This window comes from Dendropsophus ebraccatus, chromosome 5, assembly GCF_027789765.1.
Source record: "Dendropsophus ebraccatus isolate aDenEbr1 chromosome 5, aDenEbr1.pat, whole genome shotgun sequence".
Taxonomy (NCBI): Eukaryota; Metazoa; Chordata; class Amphibia; order Anura; family Hylidae; genus Dendropsophus; species Dendropsophus ebraccatus.
This window is the reverse complement of record NC_091458.1, coordinates 101,304,940-101,323,643: the sequence shown is the minus strand read 5'-3', so window position 1 is coordinate 101,323,643 and position 18,704 is coordinate 101,304,940. Positions and strand designations below refer to the sequence as shown.

Here is an 18,704-nt window from a genome sequence, read left to right as displayed (position 1 = left end):
CTGAAATATACGTAGTGTGAACCCAGCCTAAAGCTGCAAAGCAACCAATGATGCTGGCGGTGACTGGTATCCAGTCACGGTGGAGGGGGATTCCAGTCACATTCACCAAACCATCCTGCTGACCAGATTGACATGGCAATGAGTGCAGGGAGGAACCCTGCATGGTTAAAAGTATGTTAAAATCTATAATGCAAATGGAAGTGACCACCAATCCGCACCACACTGTGAAGCAAGTTCTGAACCACGAAGCGTAGAGTAAGAGCAGACAAGTCCTATACCGAATGCAATGACTACTAAACGGGGGTGCACGTAACGGAGCAGAGAGAGAATGTAGTATAATAGTAGGAATGAATACTGCACTCACCCGAAGGCTTCTGAATTCGTCTTAATTTCACATGCGGTTTGCGGGGAGGGGAAGGGTGCAGGCGCGTCCTGGGACGGCCTATCGGGGACCACTTCTTTATCGACCAGGTGCAGACGTCAAGGGGAAGGAGGAGTGCTATATACCTTGTGATTAGGTGCACATGACATACAAATACATACATACAAATCCTTACGCTTGTTGAGCCCGAGTGGACCTACTGCATTCAAACGTGAAATCCATAAAGATTTTCTTTTTTAGGAGAGTCTGATGTCTATCTAGAGTTCCTCTGTTTTCTTTGTGGACACAGTGTACATGTTCTATTAAACGTGGTATTCCCTTGCCCGTTTTATTAGAATAAACATTCTCCTTAAACCTAATCCAGAGGGGTCCTTTAGTTTTCCCTATGTAAAACATATTGCAGTTGCATATAATGGCATAAACCATGTAGCTAGTTTTACAGGTGATGAAATTGCGAATCAGAACTTCTTCACCACCTAAGCGGATATAGGCTATATTTAACAGACAGGAGCAAATATTTGCACCGTCTGCATTTCTTATTTCCTTGCGGCAAGGTAGAACTGAGCCTGTGTTTCTCTAAATTCTGTTTCTCACTGTTATTCTATTCCTTCAGATTTCAATAGTTCCCTATAGTTTTATTTTTTTCTGTGAGAAATGCAGCAATTTCTCTGAGGTCCGGGTCATCTTCCAATAAGTGCCAATGCCTGTTAATGGCATTCCTAATAACTGTGTTCATTGTGGAATTTTGAAAAATGAAATAAAATTTTCTCTCGATTTTGCCGATTGGAGGACTTAAGAAGCACTGATCTATCTACAGATTCAGCTCTGAGGTGGGCTTAATGAACTAGATTGGGGGTACCCCCTTGCAACAAACCTATTCTCCATTTCGATAGCCTGCTTTACATAGGGAAAACTAAAACTAAAAGACCCCTCTGGATTAGGTTTAAGGAGCATGTTTATTCAATAAAACGGGCAAGGGAGTACCACGTTTAATAGTGCATGCATGCTCTGTCCACAAAGGAAACACAGGAACTCTGAAATTCCTCGGTCTTAAAAGGGTTAATACCCTCCCTGATAGTCTAGAACAGTGCTTCTCAAACTTTTTCTAATGGAGCCTTACCCAACAGATAAAATGATGCCTGGGCCTCACCAAACTAACCAAGAGGATGCTGGGGCCTCACCATCTGTAGTGGAAGTCCAGGCAAATATAAAAAACTATTGCTCAGTTTACCCTTCCTGTGTCTCCTAATCTCTGTATACCACTAAATAAGTACAAAATAAGTCAGTAGTGTCCCTAAACCAGAGATTGTTGCAGTCAGGAAAAGGACTGTGAAACTCCCTCCCCAGCTGGGCCTCACCAACAACTAGGGGGCGCCTCACTGGTGAGGCCCGCCTCACAGTTTGAGAAGCACTGCTCTAGATAGACATCAGACTCTCCTGAAAAGAGAATCTTCAGGGATTTCACATTTGAATGCAGTAGGTCCGCTCAGGCCCAACAAGCGTAACGACCTAAGTGTATTTGTATGATACTTGTTTTTATGCCTGGACACATTTTTTGTCACGTGCACCTAATCACAAGTTATATAGCACTCCTCCGTCCCCATGACGTCTGTACCTGGTCGACAAAGGGGTGGTCCCCGAAACGGCCGTCCAAGAACGCGCATGCACACTTCCATTTCCACTCCCCGCAAATCGCATGTGTAATAAAGACGGATTTAGAAGACTTCAGGAGAGTGCAATATTCATTCCTAATATTATACTATGTTAAAAGTTATACAGTGACAGACAGAGGTGGTGCATCATAGCTTTAGTGTGCAATGTCCCCTCGAAGCAAAGCCTAAGGGGTTATTTAAACGTTCCGTACATAGTCCCTAATTATGAACAATGTGCTATGGAGCAGACTTTTGAACACCGGACATCATTATTTATCTAGTGTGTCACTATAGTAGCGTGAAGATTTACCTAATTGGATGGATGATTTCGGAAATTCCAAAGTCTGCTATACAGCCCATCGTCCTTAATTATAAACCGTGTGACCAACACCTTATTCTGTACTTATGGCACAAGACTATGCAGAACATGCAGGGCATATGCTCTCTGTTTGACTTACCTGAAAACATCAGCATGTGCTGAAAGTTCCAGCTGATTTTGTGTCTTCTGCCCAGGTTCAAAAAAAATGACAGGGGGTATATATGAGCTGCTCTACCTACAAATACAGCTATCTGAAAGGAGGCAGTAGTTAAGTAAAAAACTGTATTAAGACTTGCTGCATATTGAAAAATAGTATTGTTTCCTACTATGTGAACAGCACACTGTGATAACATGTTAGCTCTGCATTGACAAAACAGACTGCCACAAACTGCAGTGTACTAAGGATCACTCTTAAATGTGTCAAATTACTTTTTTTTTGTGGTGGAAAAAGCTAGTATTTTCCCAATGTAATCAGAAAAAATGTTCAGTTAGCTTTCACATAAGTGATATGACATATCGGTTACTCACTGCTGCAATGACACTAATACCCTTTTTGGTCACATTACTTATTTAGGGGTCATTGGTTTATTTTACCTGAGAAATACTAATATTTTTGGAACCATAAATTTTCATTGAAATTCAGAACTTTTAATATAGGTCTAGTTTTCAGGCTGGGAATATAATTGGATTTACTCCTTATTTTTAAAAGACAGACTACTCAAAAATTAAAGGGAAACTATCAGCAGGTTAGAAGTATCTAAACTACTGCTATGTCCCTATAGCGCATGGAGGGGCTGAATGCTCAAACCCATTCCTATGATATTAACAATTTAATCCATATACCAATTCCAACCCTCCTAATGAATGTCAGGAGAGATCGTGGAGGAGGAGGGGGGGGGGGGGGGGGCGGGGGCAGATGCACTGGGTAGTCCGGTCCTCAGCACCTAATTAACATATGGATTAAACTGCTAGTATCACAAAAATGACACAAAGGATGAAGGTAAAAAGTCCCGTGTGCTATAGTGACATATCAGCAAGTTAGATTCTGAACTGCTGATAGTTTCCCTTTAAGTCAAACACCTGGTAAAACTAGTTAATACATCAGATTTTATAAAGTGGTTATGTTGTGATGTTTTAAGGTATTTAGGAAAAGGATACAAAAGCGCCAACAATAAAGACTGGGCTAAATACATGTTTTTGAAAGGTGAACAGTGCTAACCCCATGTACGAAAATATGAAGTTTTCAGCCAGGAAGTGCAGGACCTCAAAAAGCTGCATGAAAATATGAAAACAAAAATGTGTTAATTACATTAAAAACAATGGACAGCCACTGATAGTATCATACAAATTTTGTATATATTAATGTACAAGGTAGTGGGCATGGTAGAATGGAGAAATCGAAGGAGTGGAGAATTTAATTTGCATTCAAAAAGCAGATTAAAGGGGTTGTCCGGCGAAAAAAAATTATTCACAGAATAACACACATTACAAAGTTATACAACTTTGTAATGTATGTTATGTCTGTGAATGGCCCCCTTCCCCGTGTCCCACCACCCCCACCCGTGTACCCGGAAGTGTGGTGCGCTATACATTACCTGTCGCGTGCCGACCACGGCCTCCGATCGTCAGCAGTGACGTCTTCTTCGGGAGCTTGGCGGATCTTCCCGAGTGCCGGCCGCCCTCTGCAGCGTCATCCGAAGCTCAGCCGCGATTGGCTGAGCATAACTGTGCTCAGCCAATCGCGGCTGAGCAGCTGATGACGTGGCCGCGTCATCAGCCGCTCAGCCGCGATTGGCTGAGCACAGTTATGCTCAGCCAATCGCGGCTGAGCTTCGGATGACGCTGCAGAGGGCGGCCGGCACTCGGGAAGATCCGCCAAGCTCCCGAAGAAGACGTCACTGCTGACGATCGGAGACCGTGGACGACACGACATGCGGTGAGTATAATGCACCACACTTCCGGGTCTAGCGTGGGTGGGGGGAAACACGGGGAAGGGGGCCATTCACAGACATAACATACATTACAAAGTTGTATAACTTTGTAATGTGTGTTATTCTGTGAATAATTTTTTTTCGCCGGACAACCCCTTTAACATCCAGAATACATGGCTGTCTATGAACTCCCCAGAGAAGCAGAACATATGAAAAATTGCTTATTAAGATTACACAACTATTGTAACAGACCTGACATTTTTAAGACATGAGCCTTTTACACAACTTCTGATCTCATAGTGACATGGCAGAAGTTGCAAACAGTAGGGGGTCCTGATTCAGATATTTCCACAGATCGCTAGGACGTAGGGACAGGGGTGCACAACTGAGTACTTTCCCCCTTTGCTTCTGCTCGGCCTTCTTCTGAAAGCTGAGCACACTAAGGGACAGTATCAATCTTTATGAGACTGTCATAGTGTCTGTATTTCTTGCGTATGGCTTTCTGGCACTTTTCGTGATAGTTGGGGGTTTCAGCATCTGGATCTTCAATGATAACAGTCAGAAGGTAATTAAAAATTAAGATGCACTTTAAACCACATTTACAGCAATTCCCCTGAATTGCCTTTTCTAAATAAGAAATGTTGCTGGGCTAAAAGTAGCCATACACTTAATGTACGGTCGCTGTTCCACTCAACAATCCATGAACATGTACAGGTTTTTTTTAAATGGGAAAATGGGCTGAGGTACATCAAGTCATGTCAGCGTATACAACTGACTGAGGCCAGAAATATCTTTTAATATTAAAATTGTGATTTCATTTAGGTTTACTTTTATGTTTTATAGCTTACATGATGTGTTGTGCAGTATACTATGCCTACCTTTCAGCATTGTCCTGACAGACAGCCCATTAGGCCAGCACTTATTTCTGCCATCTCCACTACAAACGTGGATTGTTTCACGAGTCACTTTAGTTCAATGAGGAGAGGGGGAATGTTGCAGCCAGAGACCTTTTGCAGGAACTCATTTTCCGCTAGAATAAAGGATTGGGCATGCTGAAGTCCAACACACCAACTCTCTCTTTCCTCCAAATCTTTAGCTGTAGGTAGGAAGCCTTCTTTTTTGTGTATGGATAAATACAGTAAGACCATTTGGTGTTCAACAGCAATGCTCAATGGCATGCCTCCCAAGTCCCTACTTTTAACCCCCATCCTTCTGTCCCTCTTTGCCCCTTGCATGTCCCTCTTTTTGACGTAGGAATTAGATTTGCATTATTTAAATTTCTATGTTGCTCTAGAAATTGTCTGGTTTCTTACTGTATAATAGATCCAAACTTCCATATTATTCTATCATGTGGTGCAAGCTGGATCCTAAATATTGTTATATTTGGGTGAATTAAGAGACATTATGGCCCCATACACATCTGTAGGTGTTATGATCAGTTTTGAAAACTTGATTTGTGCCGCAAAAAAAAAACTATTAGGCCATTGTACGTCCATGTCACCTATTTGAGAGTGGTTCCCTGCAAATGTGGACAATTATACACACACAGTAATCCTGTCCGCAGGGGCGGGTCTGTAATTACAGACAGGGTTACTGATGTTTGTGAATGGGACCTAAGGATGCAGTCTCACATACAGGATCTGATTTGCAGATAGCAATGTAACTAAATACATCAATCTGCAGAAGATCCTGTAGGTGTGATTGCATCCTTGAATAAAGAAGTATAGAAAGGTCTGTAAAAGTTTCCTAGAGTGATCCATAAGTGTCCCTCTATGGCCATCCAAAAAGTTGGAAGGTACGCAATAGTCTATAAACATAAATGTTGCCGAGTGGCTTTTACAATTATTCATGATAACTAACCTTCATTGATCCTTACCAGTTATCTTTACAATAGCCCTAAAACTAGCAAATTGTAACAATATCTACCCAATGTAAACTGGGCTTTAGTTGTAGAAACAGGTTTACTTTGAAGTGTTACTGTTTTTTGTTTTTGCAGAAATCAATAGTCCAGGCGATTTTAAGAAACTTTGTAATTGGGTTTATTAGGCAAATATGCCATTATCTGCAATCAAAAAGACTTTCCCCAGGTCCCCCCCTTCCCCCATCTCTCTCATTCACTGCTCATCATCAGAAAATCTCGACTCTTTTACAACAGTCGGGCCCTGTCTAACCTATGGAGAGGGGAGGGGGAGGAGGGAGATTAGTCACCAGCAGAAAACCAAGGATTACACAGTGGGAGTTGTGTAAAAGCCGGAATTAAGGTCAGTGCTTACTTCAGAGGAGATAGCCCGGTGATGTAGGTGTAAATTAACTCTTTGTTGTCCTGTTTTGGTGCCTCATCTCCCTCCACCCCTCCCCTCTCCATAGAAAACTAAGACGACAGGGGGGAGAGCTTCAAACTGCTTTTTCATTATAAGGCTGGGTTCACACTATGTATATTTCAGTCAGTATTGTGGTCCTCATATTGCAACCAAAACCAGAAGTGGATTGAAAACACAGCTATGATCACACAATGTTGAAATTGAGTGGATGGCCGCCATTTAATGGCAAATATTTGCTGTTATTTTAAAACAACGGCTGTTATATTGAAATAATGGCAGTTCTTTACCGTTATATGGCGGCCATCCACTCAATTTCAACATTGTGTGAACAGATCCTTTCTGTGTTTTTAATCCACTCCTGGTTTTGGTTGCAATATGAGGACCACAATACTGACCGAAATATACGTAGTGTGAACCCAGTCTAAAAATGCATTTTTCAGCTAATAAACCTAATTTCAAAACAAAGTTTCTTAAAATTGCCTGTACTATTGATTTCTGCAAAAAAAAAAAAAAAAAAAACAGTGACACTTTAAGGTCTCCATACATTTTATACCCTATTTCGTCCAAACCTGCAGCTTGCATACAAGGGGCCTCCTGAGATTACTACACTATAGTGTTGGTGGAGATAGGGGTGGGGCGTGATGGATTTTTACTGTCTGTCTGTCCCCTTTGTTCTTGAATATATAAGCTGCCACCAGAGCTGTCTGCTTGTGGCTTACCCCTCCCCTCTCTATAAAAAACATAGAAACATTCAACTGTGCAAAACATTCTTTCTTGTGTATGGAGAGGATGGGAGAGATAACTATTCAGCTGACATTTATTAAACATGTATAGCCAAAAAGGTCCTTTCTGCTTTGTCTATGATAGAGACCAGTTACAATTACACATCAGCTGAAACACGTCTAGATGTGAAGGGTCCCATATTTCCACAAGTTCCATCCTTGTTTCAGTAGTTTGTTTGAGCTGTTATATACTAATAAATTCCAGGTTTAGTGTTTCTTTAACAGGCTGAAGCATGCACAAGCATAGAAGGTAAAATGTGCCAAGACCCAGGAGTGTCACTGTTTTTACCTTTTATGTAGAACAATTGCAGGCCTGGCAAGTGAAATGCCATACAAGTTTCCAGTAAACAAGTTATAAAACTAGAAAAAAAGACAGCACCATTACCTGTTTAGTTCTATTTCTTGAGTCAGGCGATAAATTATTATACGTATAATGAGCCTGTGTGATACCACAGAACAAAACAGCGACTACTCCTGAAAGTGAAAAAGAACAGCGTCAATGTCAATTCTTCTGCAAAACAAGAACACAAACAAGTATTAGGCATAAAATGCCTCTGGCCATGTTCCACAAGCACATAAAAGATGAAGAGTACAATGTGACTACATGTCTCTGCTTCACATCTATTTATGCACGTTACAGTATCCTGTCAAACTTTAGGCTATGATCTCAGAGGTCTCAGTTTTTAGAGCCCATTTTGGGCCTAAAAAAAAAAAAAAAAAAAAAGAATCACGTCTTTTAGGGTTAAAAATATCTGAAAATTCATATATTTCACATTTGTAGCCTTTTCCGCACAATAAATTATTGCAGATTTGAGACACATTTTGGGCCATTTATAGCTCCAAAACACAAGCAGATATATTGCCATATTTTAGCAATTAAAGGGCCTGACAATTGTGAACAAAAGGCCATTTTCCAACTTTGTTTAATAGAACTCACTGGGAAAAACAACAGTTTTTGGGCTGTAAACCAGGGCTTCTTTAGGGCATTTTGTCCCTGTGTGAACATAGGGAAGGAATATATACTACTTCTCCATATTTTGGAATCCACCCGGCTTTCCACTTCAAAAACGGCAAATAAAAACTTGAACAAAAACCAAGCCATGTACAGGAATCCTTCATTTCAAACAGAACTAAACATTATATTAGGATACCGATATCCTGTGAACCACAACCACAGGGTGGGGTGGAAGTCTTTATGTTTACATCTGCACAGCTCTGTGAATAGACACTACTGTGCTTACAAGAACATGATGCACGCTGATTTTAGATATAAAAAAAAATACTCTAACACAAGAAGACCTCCCCTTATAAAGGGTTTACTCAGTATAGTTCTATAAAGATTCAATTTGAGATACATTTAGTGTAATGTTGTTTGGCATCCCCAACCTGTGGCTATGTATGAATCGTTGTGAATGGGCTCCTTTGAAAACAATTGTCTAACTAAGCTAACATGCATTAACATGTACACTGATAAAACACACACTGACCTGTAAAGCCACATGCTTCAGCCAGGAGGAATGTGCTCCAAGATAACAGAAAGAACAAGGCCGTTTCCAGCAAGGGGAAGCAGTGCAGCTTGGTAAACTTGGTTACGTTACAGAACAGTTAAGGAAATAAAGAGATATCAAGAATTCAAGAAACAAAAGCTTCTATGTTAACAATTGCTTAAAGTGATATGGTCACCCCCTTACTCTATGTGCAGTTCTCTGCACCATCCATAAGCCTAGATGCTGCACATGTGATATATACCTGTATAATACTGGTCTGTGTCTACTTTCTGCTCTAAAATTGTTTCATTTTATCGATGGACAGTGACACCTAAGAGGGTCTTCACAGCAGGTGGGCCATGTCTTCTATATGGACAGTAGCAGTTGAGCTTCATCACCCTGGTGGGTAGAGGGCCTAACTGATGTGAAGCCCCGCCTAGGTGCCACTGTCCACTGATAAAATCAAGCCATTTTTGAGCAGAAAGAAGACACAGAAGTGTTATACAGGTATATATCTTAAATGTGCGGCATCTAAGCTTGTGGATGGTGAGGAGAACAGTACATAGAGTAAGGGGATGACAATATCACTTTAATATTAATGTAAAGCTGCCTTTTCCTGTATGGCAAAACAGACTTTTAAAAACTTTGTTCAGGAAAAAATAGCAGATCTGTTCTGCACCTGCACCACAGGGAGAACAAGGCCGGAAGCAGCTGACACTGTTGTACTCCGTGTAGTGGCAGTGCCACATTACTGCAGCATTGGCTCTTTAATTGCAGCCCAGAAACTCATGATACAAACATAACGATCACTGATATTTTATATATTTATTAACAAATCAGAATGTTATATACCATAGTAGCAGCATCTAAAAGTTACAAAAACCTAAAGCAGATGTCCCTTTTTGATAGAAAACCATTCTAATAGATTTTGGTTTATTTTTTTATGTCCTTTTAAAACAAATGTTGTAATTTAACACACCGTAGCAGTCACAATAGGCTGACATTTCCTGTTCTCTGTAGCTCACTTGTCAGCTTTGTTGTATAGACAAAAACAGGATGAGGAAAATCATCTCATTATCATTAGAGTGTGGACACAGAATGACAGCTCCATTGTACCCCACATTGCACAGATAAGGTAGAACAGCAACTGTAATGCCCACAGATAAGGCTCTGTATGCATCTTCTTGGTGTTTAAGGGAGGGGGCTGTACTCACTTCCTGACTCTGAAAACTGGAAAACACAGACTTTTGTCAATTCATTTCAGCTGGGGAACAGAACATTAAGTATCCTTTTAGATAGGGAGACCAATGCTGACCAAGAGCTGATATAGCAAATTAATGCTCCTGGATCACTTGTGCAGCCCTTCATCTGCAGCACTGTCTGCCATACATGCCCTCTTTACATACGGAGATTTGCAGCAGACAAACAATGATTTTTAGTGTGACTATAATCCTGTTGTTGGCTCATCGTTGGGTCTTTTACATAGGGGAAATAACTGGCCGCTTGGTCAATAGTCATCCTGTGTAAGAGGCCCTTAACTATGCCATACTGTCTACACAAATATTACAGGAAGAAAGTTTGCGTCTACAATATGGCTCCTGCTAGGAGATATTTCATAACTGGGTATTCCCATCTTGTCATAGAAGGCCTCCCCCCGGGGAAATCTTTTTGTATAGTACAACAAATTCACAGCACTTTACAATCCCGGTGAAAGTGACATTAATGGAAGCTACATAAATAGTATACCCCGCATGCTAGGCTGTTCACAAAACTCTGGGAGTGTTGAACATAAGATAAACATTAAATTAATTTCCATTATTGATCTTGTATCAATTTCATGATTGCCTTATTTTTCTTAGCGGTCTACAGAATTGTTGGAAATAAAAAGCAGAATGTACTCAAACTGCTTTCAGACATGTGACCTAAAATTTAGTTCTGTATGCCTGGTATGTCAGCTCTGCAGTGCACTACACTAAACTACACTCAGGAACAGGAAAGCAGCTGAACTTAAAAAGGAAAAAATACAGACAAAAAGACTTCAGAAAGAAATAACAGTAATGAGATTACAAGAGTAAGAATGAAAAAGAAATACTACTAGGTTACTAAGGTTTTAATACATTTAATTCCCATCTATAAGCAAATACTGAGTTATTAGAAAAAATACTCCTATCTAAGACGTTATCACGTAGTTAGACTAGAGTGTGACCGCAGGGCAGGTATGGATTTACCTAATTTACATATAATAATTAAACCAAACTACCCTCATTCTCACCGTCCCCAACGCTATTGGAACATAACAGCAGGTTAGAGTCTTCTAATCTACTGTTAGTTTCCCTTCTAGTTGACCTAAACTGGTGCACCACACACTTTTTCTGGAAAAATGGCAAGTGTATTTTAGGCAAATTACTTACTAGTGTAATTTAAGCAAATTACTTACTCTAGCACATTTGCAATAGTAAATCTGTCCCACGGTTTCTATTCTAAACCTGACCATACGGACAAGTCTAGTTTTTGTTTTGTGTAAAAAAAATAAATAAATAAATAAAATCATCACTTTAGATAATATAAAACACATATAATGCTCTATGAGAAAAAAAAAATTACAACAAAGTCAGTTTTGCTTTTATAAATTCTGTACAAACAAATAAAAGGATATAAGTGCTGTGGAGACACCAGTACAAACACCCATTGCAAAAGATCCACTGAATATTCCAACAAAAACGCCAACAGACTTAAAAAAGGCAGCAGCATCAAATGTGTGAGAGTTCTCACCGGTCGGCTGATAGGCAACTATAGACCTAGGAGGAAAACAGTTTCAGATTTTAGAATTGTAATTAGGGAAAAGGTGAGAAATCAGTGTCAACTTAATTATTTTGCCAGAAGTAAATATAATAAACCAAGCTAAATTTAAAGGGAGTCTGTTAGATCTGTATCTTAATGAGGAGCTGCAGAAAGCCACACTTAGGTCATACTGAGCTAAAACTGAACCTAATTTCCTTTGACTGTCATTTATTAAGTAAAAAAGCACTCATGGACAGCTTCAGGGTATATTCACACGAACGGACTCGCAGTTCCCACACACTATATACTATGTATGTAATTCTACCGCCCTTAACCCCTTCTGCTCCCGCCCGGCTCCCCCGCTGTAAGCATCCATTACATGTCCTCGCTGCACGGGTCCGGCGTCCTGCTCTCCCGTCTGGCCAATCAGTGTGTTGCCCAGCCGCAGCCACTGATTGTCCGGACGGGAGAGCAGGACGCCGGACCCGTGCAGCGAGGACAGGTAATGTATGCTTACAGCGGGGGAGCCGGGCGGGAGCAGAAGGGGTTAAGGGCGGTAGAATAACATACTCGCTGTGGTCGTTCAGACCGCAGCGAGTATATAGTGTGTGGAAACTGCCAGGACCTGCCGGACTCGCAGCGAGAATCTCGCTGCGAGTCTGTTCGTGTGAATATACCCTTAGGCTGGGGCTACACAGTGATTTCCAGTAGCACGATGGGGCAATGCAACTGCAGTCACTGATTGGCTGATTTAGGGAAAACTGCATGTGCCCAAGACGCTAACATAAGTGCCCCTCCACCCCCCACCCCCCTAACAGGCATCAATATAGAGCGAATTTTTTTTTTTAGTTCGAAAAACCCCTTTAAGTCAGCACGCTTTCATGTCAAACCATTGCCTAAGACCTAAGATGCAAATATATTGTATTAATAAAATCCCCCATTTTATTTGTATCCTTTCATGCTCTGTTCACACTTGCTAAGGTTTCTGTTTTTACAGAATCTATTTAATGGATTCTCTACATTAATTTATCAATAAGTCTGTCCCCTGTTCCTTTTTTATTATTTGCTGGACTTAAAAAGAATGTCCACTCAAAACTAGCAATTAAGAGTCCGCAGGAAGTCTGACTACTGTACACCCCAACCGATCTCCAGATAACTTTGTTATGTATATAGCCGCGGGTACAGCACGTGACCCGCAGCTCTATTCAAGGAGCCTGGGTGGACAACGTCTTAAATACTCTGAGAGGCCAACGTAAGCGTGAGCACTGTCTCACTGTGTACTTGCATAGGGGAAGTCTGTCATTTTCTAAATTAAGAGTACATTCACATAGAGCCAATTTGTTTCAGATTCATTTATTTATAAGGCCTCATCCACACATCAGTTTTTCTTCCAGGATCAGCAATTTCAAGCATTTCTGACGTCTTGTAGAAACTATCAGTATGGCATCAGTTTTGCCGATGAGAAGAAACTGATAGAGGGTCAATAAAAGGCCACAGGGGTGGAGCCTGCCTAGGGCTTGCTAGGCAATGCTTTACGGAAAAACAGATAGTGCATTAACATGTCATGCGTGAAAAACTGACCCATTGACTTCTTTTGGAACTTTCGTTTAAAAAATAGGGGCCATATATGTGCAGATTCTACTTATTTTAAGAACAGATCAGTGGTCAAAAACGGATATGTGAATGACCACACAAAAATCAGATGGGTCCTTTTCCTGTTTGTGCACCAGAAGCCCGATTCAAGGACAGAAAAAACTGATGTGTGGATGTGGCCTAATGTGTCAAAAAACTGAAGACCAACAGTGTTTGTTTTGAAACCCTTTTTGTGCTCACACTAAATTGCATGGATCCCAGCGGCTTACTGCAAGAATAATCCCACAGCATGCAGATTCTGGAAATCCACCCAGATAGCACCCAATGTACTGAAACAGTTGGTGTCCCCTTCAAAATCTACAAGTGGTCTTGCATGTAAATATTTCAAGTTAGGCTGTGGAGTTTTACATATGAAAATCATTGCTTCCACAATGACAGCCCTTCAGAGGTTTGAAATGGTGTGGTTAAAGTCTTCTAACCCCTAAGTGTTTACTGTTGGCGCATTGTTGTCTTATATTAACCAATTCAACACCTGTAAAACGTAAAAGAATTAATACTTACGAAGACAACACAATGGCTACAGCATCATTAAGAACACTTTCCCCAAATAAGAGTGCATATAGATCCACGTCTGCACGCAGTTCATTGAATATTGCTAGGACTGTCACTATAATGAAGCACAAGACAATGAAGAAATAGATTATAAAATAAACAGATAAAACATCATGAGCAAACTTACAGCATGTTCATGCGGCATTTGATTACAGGTAGCTGAAGAAATTGGATGCAGCTGTAGAAAACATGGATGCCTTAGGGCCACATCCAACTTCTATGGATGAACCTGAGCATGCTCTAGGTAACTTATCTCTGGTTCAATGTTTTTATTAAAGTATTTTCAAAATTTAAATACAGAGTATCAAACATCCAACAATCAAGGTTTAGAGATCATTGTCCGTCCATTTATTCTGTGTAAATAAAAAAAAGACTATAAATTTTGCTAAGGACAGTTTGGTGGAGATAGAGCTCTCTGGTTGCGACTTAACCCTTCTATGGGGAGGACAGGAGAAATAAGTGATGGCCGGACGATTATTCGGCTGCCAGCTATTGAAGGTATATGGGGACTTTAGGCAGCTATTCCCATGGCTGGGAATTATTAGAGGGTATGCTTATATTTTCAATATATGTTGGTCAATACAATGTATGCCATAATATTATGTAAGGTATGTTACCTGGGTCTGTAGCAGAGATTATGGCTCCAAAAAAGAGACAGTCAGTGTAGTAAAATTTACCATCCAGCTGGCCAACAAGCTTCATTAGTTTCACCACTCCATACATGAGATTTCTGTAAAAAATAAATTACAATTTCTTATTTCTTATATATTATAAGTTATGTGCATTTGCAATACCAAATATGTTGCAATATGTTCTGTAGCAATAAGATTTACTTTCTTAAATTAACAACAATATAAAAGTACGGTAAAATATTAGCACATACAAGTAGTGTTAAAGAAGTACACAGAAAATTTTTATTAAAGTATTGTATTGCCCCCCAAAAGTTATACAAATCACCACTATACACTTATTACACGAAGTGCACATAAAGTGCTTTTTTCCCTGCACTTACTACTGCATCATGGCTTCACTTCCCGGATAAAATGGTGATGTCACGACCCGAGTCCCAGAGCTGTGTGGGCTGTGGCTGCTGGAGAGGATGATGGCAGAGGGATGCTAAGTGTCCTGCCTCTCTGTGTCAGCTCTGTCCATCTCCTGGTCTCGCCACTGCCACTGCAGCATCTCTCTCCCAAACGTAGGGGGCTCCACTGCCTGCTCTCCCCCAGCTCGGGGACACCTACCCAGTCGTTCCCGCTCTCCACCCTGTGGGATCTGCTGGGATGTTCCCCGACGGCAGCAAATTCATACTAGCTGTGTGTTTCCCCAGCCTCCACCACTGTTGTGTCTCTCTCCTCTGCCCTGGACTTCACTCCTCACATGCCCCCAGCAGTGGCTGCAGGGACATCTACCCACCAGGACTCCACTCCTCTCATCCCTGGGGAAAACACACAGTTAGTTTTAATTTGGTGCCGCCCGGGGGAAGTCTGAATGTCCTGCTGGGCAGGGTGGGGAGCAGAAATGCAGGGGGGGGGGTGTCCCCAAGCTGGGGGAGAGTAGCGGAGGAACCCTCTGCTGCGGGGAGGGGGAGAGAGAGGCTGCAGCAGCGGCAGAGAGACCATGATGGGGACAGAACAGACACTGAGGGAGAGGACACTGAGCATCCCTCTGCCATCATCCTCTCCAGCAGTCACAGCCCGCACAGCTCTGGGAGTCGGGAGGTGATGCCATCATTTTTATCAGGAAAATGAAGACTTTAGGCAGTAGTGTAGCAAAAAAAAAAGCACTTTATAAACATTTTCCATAAGTTAATACTAGCGATTTGTGTAACTTTTTGGGGGGCACTACAATATTTTAATAAAAATTTTTGCCAGACTCCTTAAGCAAAGAAGAATTCACATACTGAAATAGCCTGGAATCTAAGTCTATCTGTACAGATTTGAGGATATTCTGCAGATTTTCAAATACACATCAAATGAGTATTACTACTACGTATATAGACACATGTCAGAGAATTCATCAAATCCCCCCCCCCAACAAAAAATAAAATAATGTAGTATTCCTTTGTGTAAAACTGGACATGCACTCTTGACCAAAGAATTCTATATGTTCTGTATTTAGCTATAGGGGATCTTGGATTGTAAGCTACAGTTAGCAAGGGACTGTATTATCATATAGTGTATTGTTTCATTTATATAAGATTTTAGACAAATTGTCTGCAAGTAGTTTAATGAACACAAAGTGGAGAAAGTAAAAAAAAAATTCCAGTCTAAATATTAAAGAATACAGTCAACAGATGTTTCAAGCTCCCTCTGAAATCCAGGAATCTGGTGTGAATCTTAAGGTGGTCATACATATTTAATAACAACTATCTCTTCCCCATGCACAGGAATGTTCAGCGTGGCCACACGAACCTGTGTTCTCTATGGGGAGGGGATAAGTCGCAGCCAGACTGCTCCGGCGGCGACTTAGCGCTCCAAGAACAAAGGGGTAAGGTAGTGATTTTTCCACCACGCCTGACCCCTATCTCCAATGACATCTGTGGTGAAGTCTCAGGAGAGCCCTATAAACCTTATACTGACAGCTGTATAAAGTGTACAGGAATCTTTATTGTAAGTTAAAAAGAAACTGATGAACTTCTTCTATATCAAGACAATGGTTACTATTCATATGACAAATGTCTGCATGACAATTTCCAGCTACAAATGATTACTGAAATTATTTCATACTACCATTTTTTTGCAGTTTTTATGTTTCAGGAAGCTTGTAAACATGTTATTTCCTACATGTGGATCTCCAGAGATAAAGTGAAGACCATAATCTATTGTAGCCTAATAATAACTCGCTGATGCCATCACTTTATTTTGTGTCAAACACTAATCACAACAATTTAATACCACAACACACACTATACACTGCACATTTCTCCAGACATGAACACAATAAGGCTCATCCATTAGCTCTCTGCAATGAATTATTTCAGTAACCAATACTAGTCATTACCCGTAATGGTCTCAATAATTTATACTACTACAGAACCGGATCTTGCTGTTTAATTGCATTTCTTCCCCTGTGACATTTCATACCCAGAGACAAGCACCAGGAATAATTAACTCCAATCTGTAATATTCTCCTGGAGATTAATCTCTCAAATTAAACATCTCTTGATATTTTTACAAAACATTGTAAATCATTAAATACATATTCCTTGTCTATAGTTCTTTCTAAAGTATATATTTATAAACAATATTTTGGTTTTTTTTTTTAAGTCATGGAAATTTGGAAAAGCTGGGGAAAAACATTATGTTATAGGGTACAAACACACACACCGTATACGCAGCGTATTTACAGCAAATACGCAGCAGATTAGATCTAAATAACTGAACACAGTATCAAGTCTTCACCATCAAATCTGCTGCAGATCTGCTGCGTATCTGCTGCATATACGGTGTGTGTGTTTGTACCCATAAAGCCTAAAGTCTTATACCACTTACCAAAGTGCTTTGTAGAGGCTCAATAACTCTTAAAGGGGTAGTGCAGCATTTTTCCTTCTCTGCTTCATTAACACATTACAAAGTTATATAACTTTGTAATGTGTGTCAATAAGCGGTCTGGCCCTGTTCCAACCCTCCCTCCCCCCCCCCCCGGAAGTTAAAGTATACATAAACAAAACACTGTCCACTTCTTCCGGGCACCATCTTTGGTTTATGTCGTCACAGCAGGGGGCGGTCCTGGTCTCCTTTCTCTTCGCTGTCCTCCACAGCAGTGAATGGGAGAGGAAAAGGCTGCTGGCCCACATGCGCACCAGCAGCCTTTTCATTGGCTGGAGCGCATCACATGGCTTCCAGCTTGCTCAGCCCTAATTGGCTGAGCTTGCTGGAAGCCATGCGATGCGCTTCAGCCAATGAAAAGGCTGCCAGTGAGCATGCACACAGCAGCCTTTTCTTTCCCATTCACTGCACCCGGACGTGAGGATGACGGCCAAAGATGGCGGGGACACGGCAGGCAGGAAATTCGAACGGCAATTGTCACCGGTGGGAAGGTAAGTACACTATCTGTGTCTGTTTTTTTGTCTTTTTTTTTTGTTCTTTTTTTTTGGGGGGGGGGGGGGGGCGCTGCACTACCCCTTTAAGCCCTTTTTAGACACCATCTATATTATTCTGATAAAATAAATAATTTGGATCCTGTGACTTTGGGAAAATGTGTGTAAAAGGGTAAGTCACATTCCACAACAAATGGAAAAGAAAGCAAATAAAAGTCAAGACCATGACAAAATGACAAAAATTACAGTGCAAAAAAATGAGCCCCCCATCTTCAAAGATGAGGAGAAGGAAATAAGTTTATAGGGGTCAAAAATGTAGATTTTTTTAAAGAAAGTAAATTCAACTATTGTTATAATTATTTCAACTTGTGGAATACAGGTAACATGCCTATGTTACTGCACAGTGAATGGTGTAACTCCCTGAAATCAATGAGAATATTGTGACGTAATCTGCTCCCAGTGAAGGTGTGCACACATTCAGGTTTTGATTTTAAATTACTGAAGCCAAAACCAGGAACAGAACATAAATTGAGGACAAGACTAAGATGTCTCATCTTGAGGTCTTCTTCTAAAAACCACTTATCCCATATAACCCCTTATGGACAGAGCAAAAAAGAGGACCATGACAATTTTCAATTTTGCGTTTGTTTTTTCCTCCTCTCCATCTAAAAGCTATTACTGTACCCTCTAAATATTATATATTAAAACTGACACGATATGTATATTCTATAGGTCAGTCTGAATACAGCGATATGCATGTTTACATAACTTTTAACAGTAAAACTTTTATTCCTTCACCTAGTCC

At 40.7% G+C, this 18,704-nt stretch overlaps 1 protein-coding gene across 2 annotated transcripts in view; it reads right to left on the bottom strand.

Annotated features, from left to right (window-relative positions):
- Nucleotides 1–18,704, bottom strand: part of SLC9A7 (solute carrier family 9 member A7) — a 72,675-nt gene that overhangs the window by 16,585 nt on the left and 37,386 nt on the right. For both annotated transcript variants that reach the window (XM_069970831.1, XM_069970833.1), the window contains exons 5-11: nucleotides 14,478–14,590; nucleotides 13,810–13,915; nucleotides 11,531–11,672; nucleotides 8,875–8,980; nucleotides 7,773–7,861; nucleotides 3,512–3,625; nucleotides 2,493–2,604 (exon numbers count right to left, since the gene is read on the bottom strand). In XM_069970831.1, the coding sequence (XP_069826932.1) occupies nucleotides 2,493–2,604; nucleotides 3,512–3,625; nucleotides 7,773–7,861; nucleotides 8,875–8,980; nucleotides 11,531–11,672; nucleotides 13,810–13,915; nucleotides 14,478–14,590 (782 nt within the window). The remainder of the gene's footprint in view (nucleotides 1–2,492; nucleotides 2,605–3,511; nucleotides 3,626–7,772; nucleotides 7,862–8,874; nucleotides 8,981–11,530; nucleotides 11,673–13,809; nucleotides 13,916–14,477; nucleotides 14,591–18,704) is intronic.